Source organism: Triturus cristatus, chromosome 6 (assembly GCF_964204655.1).
Source record: "Triturus cristatus chromosome 6, aTriCri1.1, whole genome shotgun sequence".
NCBI classification, from domain to species: domain Eukaryota; kingdom Metazoa; phylum Chordata; class Amphibia; order Caudata; family Salamandridae; genus Triturus; species Triturus cristatus.
The window spans coordinates 1013425609-1013440316 of NC_140589.1; the positions used below are offsets into that span (position 1 = coordinate 1013425609).

At 42.2% G+C, this 14708-nt stretch overlaps 1 protein-coding gene across 1 annotated transcript in view; it reads left to right on the top strand.

The window, feature by feature from the left end:
• The window catches only part of ANAPC1 (anaphase promoting complex subunit 1), a 771271-nt gene that overhangs the window by 126274 nt on the left and 630289 nt on the right, over positions 1 to 14708 (top strand). Inside the window, exons 6-7 of the mRNA XM_085611802.1 lie at positions 1996 to 2069; positions 9227 to 9372. Of these exons, the coding sequence (XP_085467928.1) occupies positions 1996 to 2069; positions 9227 to 9372 (220 nt within the window). The remainder of the gene's footprint in view (positions 1 to 1995; positions 2070 to 9226; positions 9373 to 14708) is intronic.

Consider the following 14708-nt stretch of genomic DNA (forward strand, 5'->3'; position numbering starts at 1 on the left):
GTACATTGGTGTCACCATCTTGTGAGTTGATGGTTCATAAGGATTTTGAGAAAACATTAGATAAGGTGAAGGACAATTTAGATGGAGCTGCCTTGAGAAATAAGATATATCATGATGACATACATAGAACCAAACACAAAAGTATTTGTGTTGGCAGTTGGGTACGCATCATTAATCCAGGTTTACCACGCAAAGGTTTTTCTAGATTTTCTGCTCCTGTGCAAGTTATTAAGGTCTCGGAAACTGCAGTTTTTTTACACAAAAGGGGATGGTGGAATAAGAGTGCCGTAGTTCTTCTTAAACCTGGACAAGAAAAATTGTTTAATGTGATTGATGCTAATGATTCATTTTTGGATGTTGGAACTTCCAATGAGAAAAGTGTTTGTGGTTCCAATTTTAGACATTCTAGTGATGATACACATATGGCTAGTTCTTCTTCTGATGATAATTCTAAGTCTTGTTCTGATTTGTCCGTTTCTATTACCGATTCTCAGAATGTCTCTTCTTCTGAGGAGATTATTTCCGAGAATGTTTCTTCTGGGGTTCCTGTTAAGAGTGGTGAAATTTCCCAAGAAATTTGAAGATTTTATTTTAAAATGATTTGTTTTCTTTTGTGTTTTCTCCTAAGTTTTATTTGTATTTGTTTATGTAAAAAAAAAAAAAAAAAGGGGACATGTCGTGTGGTGTCCTTTTACTATTATTATGAGTGTTAGAATTCTTGTATGTCAGCACTCTGATGTGAGTGCATTCTGTGTTACCTAGATACTTAGAGGAATGTTAGGATTCACTTTGTGTTCTGAGTTGACCGGTGCTGGAGGGTCTCTGTCATCCGCACTGGTGGGTTTACTAATTGCTGAATTGTGAATAAATCATCTCTTCACAACATCGCGTGAGACCCGTTTTTACAGTGTGCTTGTCTTGTTACAGCTCCCCTACACTAACTCTTCTGCCGTTAATGTGGAGCAAGGGACTGTGGGGATATTTCTGCATATGCCTATATTCTGATCTCACTATCGGACCCTTCTGTTGATCACGTGATCCCATACAGGTCAGGCCCATGCGCATAGATTGAGACACGCAAGTATTGAACATGATTTCTTTCCAGGGCTCCCCTATACTGAGAACAGAAACTGCTCAGCTTTTCACAGTGATGGAGAAACCGATTTGACGTCAATTATTTTCCTTATGTCTCCGGCAAAGTCTAAGCCGGGTGGCCTGCATGATATGCGCGGGCGCAAGAGTTGAAAACGTTGACAGGATTTTCGACACTCCCGTAAAAGAGAAATTTGCCATACATTTTTCTAAAATGCCGTTTTTATGCTTTGCATTATTTTTCTAGCGGTACTAATTTTCTCCCTACCTCTCCTGTGGAATAGCATCCATTGCACGTGAGTCTGTAATTGTTTTTGTTTGTTAGTATCTGTGTGTATGTTTGAGTAGTAATGGTTTCCAAACTGTGCTTGGTTCGCGGGTTTTGGGTAGTTTTGATGGCGCAGTGGGGTACCCTGGTGCACAGATAGGGAACCGCCGTTCCATATCAATTCTCAAACGAAAAATGGACAATGTACATCTAAGACAGGAAAACTTGGACTATAAACCTATTAATTCCAATTGAGATGTGTTAATCCTTTTGATAATTGAATAAATACAGATTTACTCCAATTTCTCTCCTGGAAAATCTTTTTGATGCATGTTTTCTGCACCCTGTTTTGCGTCTGTTCTCATTATACCGGTTAGTATGATATTGAACAGGGATTGGTCAGTTCGGGATTAACCAAATACCACACAATAATCGTTGTACATGGAAGCAGAATTGGGCCTTCCAAACTAGGCTGGTTTAAGTAAGTCTCACATGACCCACCCAGGAGTGTAGTTGGAGCAACCGCAAATCGTTGTTTACTTGTGTGCCAAAAATATGGCACATTTTTCGATGATGCACATTTTTACTTTCTTTTTTCGAATCTTTTTCATTCTGAATGTTTTTGTCTTTCGCAGGGAACCTCTTCCAGTCATATTCAGCATGCTTCACCCATTAGATGAAATAACTCCTTTGGTTAGTAAATCTGGAGGTACGTGTTGCATTGTATTTTGTAAACGCTTGTTTGGGATAAATGATGGATGAGACCGATTTGGTTGGTAGTTTTGTTTGGAGTAAATATTTGCTACTTCTTAAGCATTAATGCTAGTAATGCTGAGTAAGTGACTTTGGTGGTTATAATTTCCAACTAAAGAAGAGTAGATGTCTTTAAAGAATTTCATTGAAAAACACTGTAGTTTGCGTATGACCACAAGAAGAACTATGAAAAAAAGACATAGTTGAGTTAGTTTAGATTGCCCTCTATAAACAAAATGTAGACTGGGTTTCTTACACTATTGTGTTCCTGATTTGCATGGAATGCATTTGACATCTGAATGGAAAGCCATCTTCATCGAATTCTAAAATACATGAAGGGATGCATTTGATTCACTAAGTGCCACTTATATTGTAACCGCATGTATGTAAATGCCAAACACCATTTTCTTATATCTAAAGGAGACCTTTCTCCCCACGCACAGCCCCGCCATTCACCCATGACAATGAAACATTATTTTGAAGGAAGACCCTGATTACCCAGGCCAATTTACTTACCTCCAATATCTCTGGAAAACTAGGCCCCTGCAATTCTCTGCCATTATATCGAATTGCTGGCTGTTTCATCTCCTATTCATGCTGAGAGCTGCCAGGGGAGAAAAAACCAGGGAGCAGAATGGCACGGATTCTGCAGATGGCGTCTTTCACATACTCCAAGTGCATTCAAATGCAAGCTGTAGTTCATTCCTTAATCTACCAAGAAGACAAACCTAGGGTGAAGTGTTGAGCACTGAAAGCCAAGTCCAGGCCATACCAGACTTTGCATGGCTGAGGATCAAACCTCCAGCACCCAGGGCCGGGCAGGATACCTGGCGTTTTTTGCTGGGATGCAGGGTGGGGTCCAGGTTCACTGCTGAGGGGCTGATTTTGTTTCTGGGGAGCTGCCGGTGCTTCTAAATGAACAATACAAAACAAATAGCTTTATAGCGTACTTTTAAAAACATTTGTTTTGCATTGTTTTATAACAAAAGCCCGGTAGCCAGTCTGGCCCTGCCGGCAACACAGAGCCCTCCTGCTGTGCCTTATGCTTTTGCCTCTGTCCTTTCAGAAGGCCAAGCCCTTTGATGATATGAGTGACCTGCTTTCCCACCAGCTTTCCTTCCTCCAACCACTTCATCTGCTGTGGGTACACAGTTAAATGTAATTGTTCAGGAGAGGTTTGATGAGGGGCCTGAGTTTGGAATCCTGCATCTCCAGTCTGCTTTCTCTCCTGCCGTGGTGTTTCTAATTTATAATGTGCTTGTTCCCTTTACTGTTATTCTTCAACTTTGCTTCTTTACTTCAATCTTTCCCCCTCATCAGAAACCTGCTGCCACCTACCTGCTTAACTGGCCATTTTTCTTCAGCATTTGCTGTTGAGATTCATATGTCTACTCACAATGCACTATTGCTCTTTATTTTGAAAGACCACTTCAGATACAAGGCACTTTCCTCAATTCCTCCATTTTGTACCCTCCGTTACCTCTCTTGGGTACATTTCATTGTCTCTTGCCCGTTCAATGCTTTGTAGTGTCCTTAATGTAGCATAAACTGCTACACAGTAATCAATATAACATTTTAGTAAGCGAAACACCCAAAAACAAGTGTCTCTTTTGAAACACTGATATACTTAAAAGATGTGCGATATTTAGAGATTGTGAAACATTTCCTGACACTCTTCTTAAGTAGTTCTTTCATAGGACTGCTTATCTTCTTGGGGAATTGTCCTTTGTAATACAGTAGAGTATTCTTCAAGCTAAAACAAAGATTTGTGCCTTGACAAAGTGCAGGCATTAACCTTTTCTGGAAGCTGCACCAGTAGCAATGACTTCACTCCCAAGTCCCAGCTGATGTAACTGCCCTACGTTCCACATTCAGTTGTTACATATATGTTTTCCTCAGATGCACCATTACTGTTGTTGAGCAGGCAAATTGTCCACAGAAGATGCAAGCTGTAGCAACTATCGAAAAATTATATCCACATCACTTGATTTTCCTATGTATAGCAGTCATGTTGTTTAAAGTTTATTATGCCACTTGAGAGTACACCCATTCATGAGAGATTATAATTCCTCTATTGATCAGTTTCTTGAAGCATAATTATATATCCCACACACAAGATAAACTGCCTGTGTTGTTTTTCTCTCATTCAGCTTTCAGACAAATCTACCACCAACAGCTATTGAGCAGATGTTAACTGAGAAACGCTCTAAGATACAATAATGGCAGTCCGGTAAAATTACAGATGTGTAAAAATGACCAAAAACAAGCCTCCAGAAACACTCCTCTTGAATGGCCTTCACCAGTTTATCAAAACTGTCATTCTTGTTGAATTCCGAAATGCATATTTAGTTTTTTCTCCAGTTCTGGTAGGAACCAGCCTCTCTTTTGTTTCAAAGGGTAGCACTCCTCCTCTGTGTCACCGGTCAACAAGGATTCAACACTTGTGGGCACGAGGCACGTGGATACAGATGCATAACTTTTAAGCAGTAAAGCTTGTCTCTTGACGCCCCTCCAGGCGAATATCATCACATAGTAACTAGTTCAGATGGCCTTCAAAGCATCCATTGTCAATGACGATCTTCGCTGGTTGCACTCGGGGCCGGACAGGGTACCGAAACAGGCCCTGGCAAACTGCTCGGCCGGCCCCCGGGGGAGGGGGAAATGGTGTGGTCGAGCTGTTTACAACGGCCGGTTTCGGCCGATTTTGTTACAAGGGGCCGATATTGCCGGTAACAAAACTGGCCCCCAGGAGCCCCAAACCGGCCCCCACCCTGGCGGCCCACCGGGGAAACGTCCGGTGTCCGCTACGGCCAGTCTGGCCTTGGTTGCACTAGTCCATCAATACCATAGAATTGCATTTTCCACACAGTAGTAGGTTCCCAGGAAAGCGTAAAAATTCAGATGGCCATTAGGATACAGCCTCTGGTGTGGTTGCTCCTCAGGTTACTTCTCCTCAAATCTTGTTGCCACGTTTGTTGTGCATTTTCTTCCAGTAATCACACAGCTACAAGTAGCAATTAAGTGCAATTTACTCCAACATGTGGAGCATTTTCAAACCACACATAATTTCCTGTCATACCAATGGTGAAAGTTCTACTTATAATTCTGGGAATGCTTTTTGGGGCTACATTAAGCACCAAGGTATTTTACCTGAAAAAGGATCACCTTCCTGCCTGGTTCTCTGCCTGTAAAAACCTAATATTCTTTTGGCCCGCTTGCAGTTGTCTTCCCCGACCTAGTTGTATGCCTGCAAAAAAGTGGGACGATGGGGGCTCTGTGGCTCATTTCTCTCATATGACTCCCTATCATATCTGCTGCTTTCACCTGAGATAGTAGAAAAAATTATAAGGATTGAAAATCTTGGACTTCTGTGTATTCTACTAGCATGGATCATGCAGAAATCGAGAAGCATTTTGGCACCCAAGATTCTAGAATTTTTATAGATTGGGCCAACACCACTTCTGTGAGTCACAAAGGTACACAGGACGATGCCCTGCTTGGATGTCTGAAGAAGAGCACATTTTGTTTGCACTCACAGATAAGAATGCAAGAGATGCAACTCTCAATTCAGGAACAAAGGGAAAAACAGCTGTTGGTGTAAGAAAAATGCGAGAAAAACATATTTTTCATAATGTGGACAAAATTGGAGTCGATGGGAGGGAAATTTGTGATTCTGGTCCCAGTTAACCTAGCATTGCATCAAAAGATACACCAGTCCAAGAAATTGCTCTGCTTGAAAATCACCTCTAAACATAGGATTAAAGATATGGGAAAAGGTCTCCTCACTTTGAAAGCGGATGGTATATTTCTCTCTTTTTGTCATTGGGTTCAGTCTACAGGTTCCATAGAGACAGCCATCTTATTTAGCAAGTGTAGGATCCCAGTCATGGTCTCAGAATCGTTAAGGTGTCTAGTCAAGACTCAAATGAAGTTTCTTGACTGTAGAGTGAATCCAAGTGTGTCATGAGGGGCAGGTATCCACGCGACACTTATGACTGAGTAAAGTGGGTTTATTAACAAGTGATTCGGTAAACAATTGACAACAAGAGTCTGTGTTCTCTTCAGGGGAATTACCGTCTTCTCCTTAACATCTTCTCTCGTAGTCCAAGTCCGTCGCTACCTTGTGGCTTGTCAACACAGGGCCCTACCAAAAACAAATAAGAGAAAAGAATATGTCAGTGCATTGCACTGAATATACCCAAATGCGAGAGAGAGAGTGAGGGAGATAACACCCATTCAGAACAGGCTACAGGGTGTACTGGGTCGGCAGACCACCACCGTGGGGTTGGAAGAAGTGAGGCAGAAATGAAAACAACATCCGCGAAATCTCCCAACAGCCAAGAGGTCTACTCGGTTCCTTCCTTCCCTCCCGGGGGCGTTACTCCCGCCCGCCTCCGAGCTCCCAGGAACCTTGCACATACCTGTGCAAGCCACGTTCCTCCAGGAACTTGGCAGGGCGCTTCGTGGTATCGGTGGCCTCCTGGCTCTCCTACGCAGGACTGGTCACCGCCTCTCGGGGTTTCTGGTTCCTCTTTGGTCCCTCTGTGCTTTCGGACATGCCTCAGCGTGTCTTGTCGTGTGGATCCGCAAACTTCCTCCTCCGGGTGCTCACCGACCCTATCCTCGCTTTCTTGTCCCTTTACTCTTTCTGATGCACTGTAACCCCACCTTCAGGGGGTGTGTCCCATCTCTCCATCTTCCTGATCCTTAAAGGGCCCGTGGTATTACGTCTCCGGAATGTCTCCAATGCTTTGTAAATCACAAGACCTGGGAGGCTGAAAGGGGAAAAAAAGGTGTGGCCCATTGAAGTTGAGTCTCGTCCGTGGGATCCGGGTCCAAGGGGGCTGGATCCTGACAAAGTGAAACAAGCAGCATCTGGGGAACTCTTACTAAACTAGGACAGCAGAAACCTTCCGGCCAACATTTTGAAACTGTAACACCTTTTCCCTGGCTAGCTTGCAACATCTTCCATTATTGCTGCCTATTCAATTCACCTTGTTTTTAGCTGTGTTTTACAGACCGCTTTAGCAGTCTTTTGGCAGATCCAATATTTTCATTAAGTACATATACTCCGAGGGGGCTTTTAATCTGTTCATTGCCTCTGATTAGATGGATTTGTTCTTTGTCTCTGGTTTCTGCTCTTAATTTGATGTGTCCTCTTCCTAGTCATGTGTTTGTGAGACAGAAATGCTCCTGGATGGAGCAGTGTCCCGACTGGATGAATGGTATTTTTCCACTGCTGATAGGAGTGAACTCTTTTTTACCTTTGATAGCACACTCCATGAGACTGTATGTGTGTAATTGCTTTCTGTCCTACTTTTTCCTCTCCTTCCTGGTCATTTCAATTCTTGGTTCCCATCCCTCTCACTCTTAAATATTTTTACAATTGTTTTCATATTGCTCACGTCCCTCCTCCTGCATGCTCTTTTTACTTCTCCCAGATGCTCTCTTGCTTGGAAGGTACAGAAAGGTGAGACAGTTTGAAGAATCACAGCTTCATCTCAGTGCTCAGGGCTAAAGGTATTTTAGTGTTTAAGAATATAGAATTAAAAAGATCTTCCAATTTAGTGTATTTTGCTGAATCAACATTATTAGATCATTTAAGAGGTAGCCGACCGCAGGAAACATGACATCCTTGATTTTGCCTGGTTGTAGAGGGGTCAATGGAGAGGCTAGACAGTAGGAATTTTCAAATGGAGATCAATCTAGGCCAGCTTTTCCATAATTAGGGCTTCCGTCTTTTATCCATTAAACCATAGAAAACTATCCTTCATCCAATGATGATGCATTCAACCACTCTACATTATTCACATGATTCTCCATGATCTTCTCCAGACAGATGTGAATCTCATCAGCCCACATGTGGTATTTTACCTGCTGCCGTGTATTTGTGCCACAAAGACTTTTCCTGTCATTACCTGCATTACAAGTTACATACGAATGATGCAGACAATTCGATGTGTTTGTTTGCTCAACTATGGATAAAAGATGGCTTTCATTCGAGAGCCCAACTATTGTGGCTTTGGCATGTGCTGCAGAAAGGCCAGTGACAGCCAAGGCTGCTTACCACATCAGACGTGTATTGGAAACTGCTGAAAAGAGCATGTGTTTCCCTAAACATACAGCCCCATGGCTACAGGTCCTTTATTCTGAATAGTGTACATGTTGGGGACATTTCAGTTTTTTGTTCTTTTTACAACTATTTTATTGATTTTCTTTTTCTTTCTGGCTGTAAAACATCAGCAAACAAATACCAAACGCAATTGGATTGAGGTAATTAAACAGTGTTGTACAATTAGTGTTCTATGCTAGAGAAACCAATTTGTAACTGCAGCATAATAAGTAATCTCTTCTCAGTCCCCTGGAGAGCATTCATACAGAAGATGATCAGTTAGAGAATGAAGCAGTGCAGATGTGCAAAGGGAGCAAACCGTGGAGAAAGTTGATGGGGGGGGGGGGGGGGGGGTGGGTGCGGGGAAGAAACTGTCACTCAAATAAAACATTCCATGGTATCATCCCGTGGCCCCAAACCATTTCAGATTGCCCTGGGTAAACCCTTGCTTCCTATAAAAACTGCTTGACAAGCATACACTAGTTCATATTTGATCACCATTTGACAGTTTTTAGAGCCTCAGTACCACCATTTTCCTGACAATATCTTGATGTACTGTCTTCAAACCTTAATCACAAATCAATGGAGTTTGTTCTTTTCGAATGCCTATTAACCTAGGGTTTGCCTCAATTTCAGGTGAGTCCTTAGTTAATTTTACCAACCCCTTCACAGAACGGATTCAGTTAGGGGCACATCCATAGTGTATGGTAGAAATCTTGGATGTGACTACAAGCCGAAGCATGTAAATCATTGCTGTCCCTACCAAACTAAAACATCTGTGCAACTATGTATTAAACACTATGTAGTATCTTGATTTGCTCCAATCTGAATTCTGCATTCATGGTCGCTTTACGGGGTATGGCATGATTTTCGCTGTTTTAATATGAAACATTCGATTGCTTGTTTACGCCCTCAAAATCTTTGCTTCATCAAGTTTGTTTTGGCACTTGTGCTCATTCTTTTAAACTACAAATGAATGTTGTCCCTTTTGCTGTTCTCAGGGATGTTTGGTTCTTCTCGAGTACAGTATGTTGCAGACCATACACTGAAAATTGTTTTCACCAATGCGGACCCCTCCCTTGTGATGACTTACGACACTCTTCATGGTGTGCACACAGTCTGGGCTCTTAGAAAAGTAAAACTTGAGGTAAGCAGTTTATTTTATCATGTTGTATTGACGTTTACAGTTTAAAGTGCTTAGTACCCCTTACAAGTCTCTGTAGCACGTTTGCAAATTGATACCACACTTGTATTTGAGTGCTTTAGATTGAAGCATGTCTGTCTGCTTTGTGTCACGTATGGTTATTAGTACCAGAGTGTTGGAAAATGGCCCTCTCTGAACTGAAGGGTCACCCCAAACATTTTGCCTCCTCCTCCTCCTCTTTTTCTGAACTCTGTTTTTGTTGGCTTTAGGATTCTGAGCACTTTACTACTTCCAGCCAGTGCCTTAGTGCATGTGCTTCTCCTCAAAACATGGTGACATTGGTTTATCCACAATAAGGATATTTATTTTATCTGTAAGCCCCTAGTGGAGTACACTACCTGTGCCCAAGGATGGTAAATTAAATAATACTAGTGTGCCTGCAGCATTGATTGCCACTTACACAAGTAGCCCTTTAAACATATCTCAGGCCTGCTACTGCAGAGCCTGTGTGTGCAGTTTTGCTACCACTTCGACTTGGCATTTAACACCCCTTGCCAAGCCTTAAATTCCCCTTTTATTACACATAAGTCACCCCTAAGGTAGGCTTTTAATAGCCCATAGGGCAGGGTGCTGTGTATGAAAGATAGGAGATGTACTTTTAAGTTTTGCCTGTCCTGGTAGTGAAAAACACCTACATTCGTATTTCACTTCTGTGAGGCCTACTCCTCTCTTAGGTTAACATGGGGAATTCCTTATTACACTTTTAAGCTGTAATTCCTGATTGAGAAGGCATAGCTCTGTTATGTTTTATATAATTGGAATTGTAATGATAAATCCTCTGTGCTGGTAAAGTTTGATTTAACATTACTATTTTAGATATGCTGCTATTAGAAAATTGTGATTTCTCTGCTCTTAAAGCTCCGTGTGCCTGCAGCCTGTCTCCAATACACCTCTTGGGTGAGTGACAGCTTGACTTTGTTCATTCCCTCTAGACAGCCACACACAAAGGAAGGTTAGGTGTGTCTGAGCGCCCATCTGCACCCTGATGGCTCAGCCTGGGCAGGGTGGGAGGGAGGAGCTGACACATCTGAATAGGCAGTGTCATGCCCCCACACAAAGGGCTGATTACCTCCCTGTATTGAGTCTTGAGCCAGGGCTAGGAAGAAAGGATCTCTGTGCACTTCAAAGACCCTTCTTTGAAGTTGGCCCACTTCAGAGACACAACTGGGTATAAGTACTGGATCTCCGACCCCACCAAATCAGACACTTCTAGACCTGTAAATAACCTTGGTCAGAAGAACTACTGTGCTTCTATAAGGATGGTGACTCTGCTAAACTGCTGCTCTATAAGAACTGCTTTTCTGTTGTGCTGCTCTACTGCCTGTTGCCCTCTGATCCTGTTGAGGGAAAGCTGGAGTCTGCCTTGAATCCAGAGTGATCTCCAAGGGCTTGTTGGCTTGCCTCCTGTTGCTTGAGACTCGGGGGGTATCAAAGTCTTATCACCAGATCCTGTGCCTGTTCCATTAGAAGTGGACCCAGGTGCTTGCTCCAGTAAAATCGACTTATCTCCAACCCGCGTGTAGCCGAACTGGTGCATCAACCCTATTGCGAGAGAATAATCAAAGCAATGCAGTCAGAACCAGCGGACCAACTTAAAGAACCGACGCATCGGAACCAACACGGCTCTGCCGCTTCAGTGTGGGAAGACCGACGCTTCCCCTCGACTGTGTGGAGAATCCCAGTGCATTGTCTATGGAATCAACGCCTCTGGGCACGGCGCATCGCCTACGGAACTGACGCACCACCACCACTGTGTTAAGAAAATCGACACATCACTCCACTGCGGGATCAACATCGATGCATCGCTCAGATGCACCCCGCATCTTGCTGTTGCTGCCAGGATCAAGGGTGTTCAGTGGGCCTGCGTGCCTGCTGTATCTGTCCTGCGCTCCATCGCGGTTGACCTGGACTCTTAACTTTGCCCTGGTCCAGTGCGACCAGATAACCCCCATAGGCGCTTATTGCTTCTAAGCACTATTTTCACATTATATTCTTGAAAAATTCTTATCTCTACTTCAATGTATTGGATTTTTGTCATTTTGGTCCTGTATTATTTATAAAATTAACCTTTAATTTTTATAAAGTGGTGTGGAGTCTTTTCGGTGGCCTCTTAAGTTTAGCCTGCCTACTCTGTGCCAAGCTACTAGAGGGTGAGCACAGTATAATTTGTGTTTTGTATCTGACTTACCCTGACTAGGATTGTGGTTCTTGCTTGGACAGGGTGTATTACTCTACGAACCAGAAACCCAATTGGTAACATCGAGGGCTACAGCTAAAGATTTATTGTGTTCGATCTCTGTGATTTTCTGTGAATTTGAAGCAAAAAGGAATGACAGACAAGACGTTTTTAGCATTATATGCTGGTGTAAGGATGGATAAAAAGTGTGCGAATAAATATGAGAGTACATTGGAGCTGTTTCACTTCAAGTATGTAGCTGCACCAACCTGTGGGTGGAGGGGAAGTGTGAGAAGAAATGTGGTGGTACATGCTGATACCTACCTTCTATAGAGTTCCCTTTGAACTACAATTTATACTACCATGCGTGTGGTGGCTACAGAGCAGTCCAGAGGTTAAAGGACCTACATTTAAAGATTCAGTCTTGCTTTAACTGTAGCATGAGCTGTAGAGCTTCACAGAGGATTTGTTTGGGTAGCAACCAATAGGGAGGTGCATTCGGTAACTAGCCCTGGTGTGTGCTGTGCAGATTCCACCCAATTAGCAGCAGGGAACCACCCTTAAGAATGGGCATTATACTGTCAAAGATAGTGTACACTCAGATTGGTCCATTATAGGGCGAACTTAAGGTCTTCCCTCGTACGACTAGCCATGATATGTAGTGCAAATCAGACAGTGCTAAAGAAAAATTATCCTATACACCGAAGACCTAATCGGGCACCACATGTAAACTGTGAACTAACCCCCCCCCCCCCACTACAATTTAAATTACGTAGCGTATTCTAAATAGTGTTTTCCCTGAAATTATCTCTGTATACAATGCATAGCTGGGTTCTTGCCCCTCGAGAACTTAGGTGGGCACGGATGGCAATTCACCTCGTCCCCACCTGGAGCAAGGCGGGCAGTGTCCTCTCAGTGCACGAAACCTGCAGTCTACAGAAGTCTGTTTCAATGATGGCAACAGGGCAAGCAGTCCACCAGGAACTCTAATGGCAAGTAGTTAGAACTCTTGGAGGATTCTGGCTATTTGCCAAAGTATTTGAAAATGACAAAGTAATTGATGAAGTGATTGATTTGTCAACCCCTTACGCTGACTCTTTTAGCGCTGTAAAAAAGCCGGAAAAACTATTAAAGAAACCAGCAAAGCTTCTAGGTATAGCTTGAGATCAGAAGTGTTTGGAACTTACAAAAGGATAAGTAATGTAGGAGACTCTGTCAACATGAATCGGGGTAATGCTTGTCAAAGCAGTAAAAAAAGGTCAAGGAGTTGAGGCTGGAAAAACCATTCAGGGGCACTCAAGGCGCACAATGATGTTAATAAAAATTTGGAGAAAATAAATGCTAAGTGGCTTAAAATTGCGAATCCTAAAATAAATGACCCCCTAAATAGGTCTTTTTTAAAAGGTTAATGCATGTATCAGGAGTAAAACGGATAGACCAGAGAAGAATAACCAGATGAATCAGAGGAAATATCAGAAAGAGCGTCTAAGAGCCGATGTTGATACTGTGATCGAGAACAGGTCAGGGAGATCACAGAATAGCTGGTCTGTCTATTAGAAGGAATGTGCACGTTGGATAATGGATCTAGCACTTCTAATAGATTTGAAGTTCTAGCAAACCTTACCCTTGATTACCGCAATAACCCTGAGCAACTTACCTCTATCTGTGGTATACACAGTCGTCAGAAATATCACTTAATCAGTTAGTATGTGGGGCAACACAGCAGACTTCTACTGAGAGTGAGGTGATGAACATTCACAAAATGCTCTTAAATATCTCAGTGGAAATGAAAAAACATTTTGAAGTTTCGGAGGCAAATCAAAGAGTGATACTTGCAACATATGCTGCATTTGATAAAGACATAGATAAATGAACAGTTCAAACCGAAGCACTGTTGAAAGCAGTTCAGGACCTTAACACAATAGTAGGCGCAAATACAACAGAAATTTGCCTCTTGAAGAGAAAATAAATTAGAGACACTAGAGCGGTGGGAACGGTGAAAAATAATGTGTGGGTGAATGGAAGGTTGCAGGTATTAGTCTGTGTTATCTGCAGATTCATATTTAAATTTTGTGTAAGAAACCTAGAACATACACAGTGATCCTTTTAAGCTTAGTCCAGCCTGGAAAAGACCAAGTCAAATGTTGGTAAATATTTTAGCGTACACAGTGAAAGAGCAGATTTTAGATATTGCTCTCAAATCTAAATCACTAGAGATGCAGAACATCACCTTTAGTATGCGGTCAGATATCTCATGCTTTACAAAAGATAGCCAGTGGGAGCTAGGAAACAAATAGATGAGCTAAAAAAGCTGGAGGCAGAGGTCCAAATGAAATTTCCTGCTCTGCTAAAGGTCTTGCATGATAATGAGATGCATCATTTCAGTTAACCAGAACTGGTTCACCAGTTGATCTCTCACCTGAAGACCAATAAGAAGAACTCAATTGTGAGGTTTCTTTTTTATCTCAAGAAAAATGTTAACGATCCCACAGAAAGGCTCAAAGAGGCATTATGATAATGATAAAAAGAATAGAGGAGAGTGTTGTCCATGGCGGGGAAGCACAGGGTAGAAGCATATGGAGGAGAACTATTATTGTGTATTGTCTAAAAAGGAGTAAAGTGAGGGATGTATAAACCTGCTGTATGAACCTGTATGCCACCTGTAACTGTACTGTCCCAGCCTGTGGTACCTATTTAACCTAATAGCATAGCTCTGCTATGTACATCCTGAGACTGAGAGATCTCTGTAACAGTTATCTTTCCCATACTGCTCCTTCAAACTGGATTATTGGTTATACCATATGATTTAGAATCTTCTCTGAAAGATTAGCATTGTAAAGTGGAAGGTTAAAGTCATTAAAGGAGATGCATACATATTTAAAACTGATAGACTATGGCAATCTGCATACAAAGGTTTCAGAATGACTTATAAAACATATGGAATTCTGCTGCAAAAAGCCCTGTTTTGGTACCATGTTGACAACATTTTCTTGTCACGCAAATTATTGGGATATTTAATGAGAGCTCCTACAGAACTGTGTATAAAACCTACAGCCTTGTGACCTTTTATTTAAAAATCTTGACAATATACCAAATTTGGCAC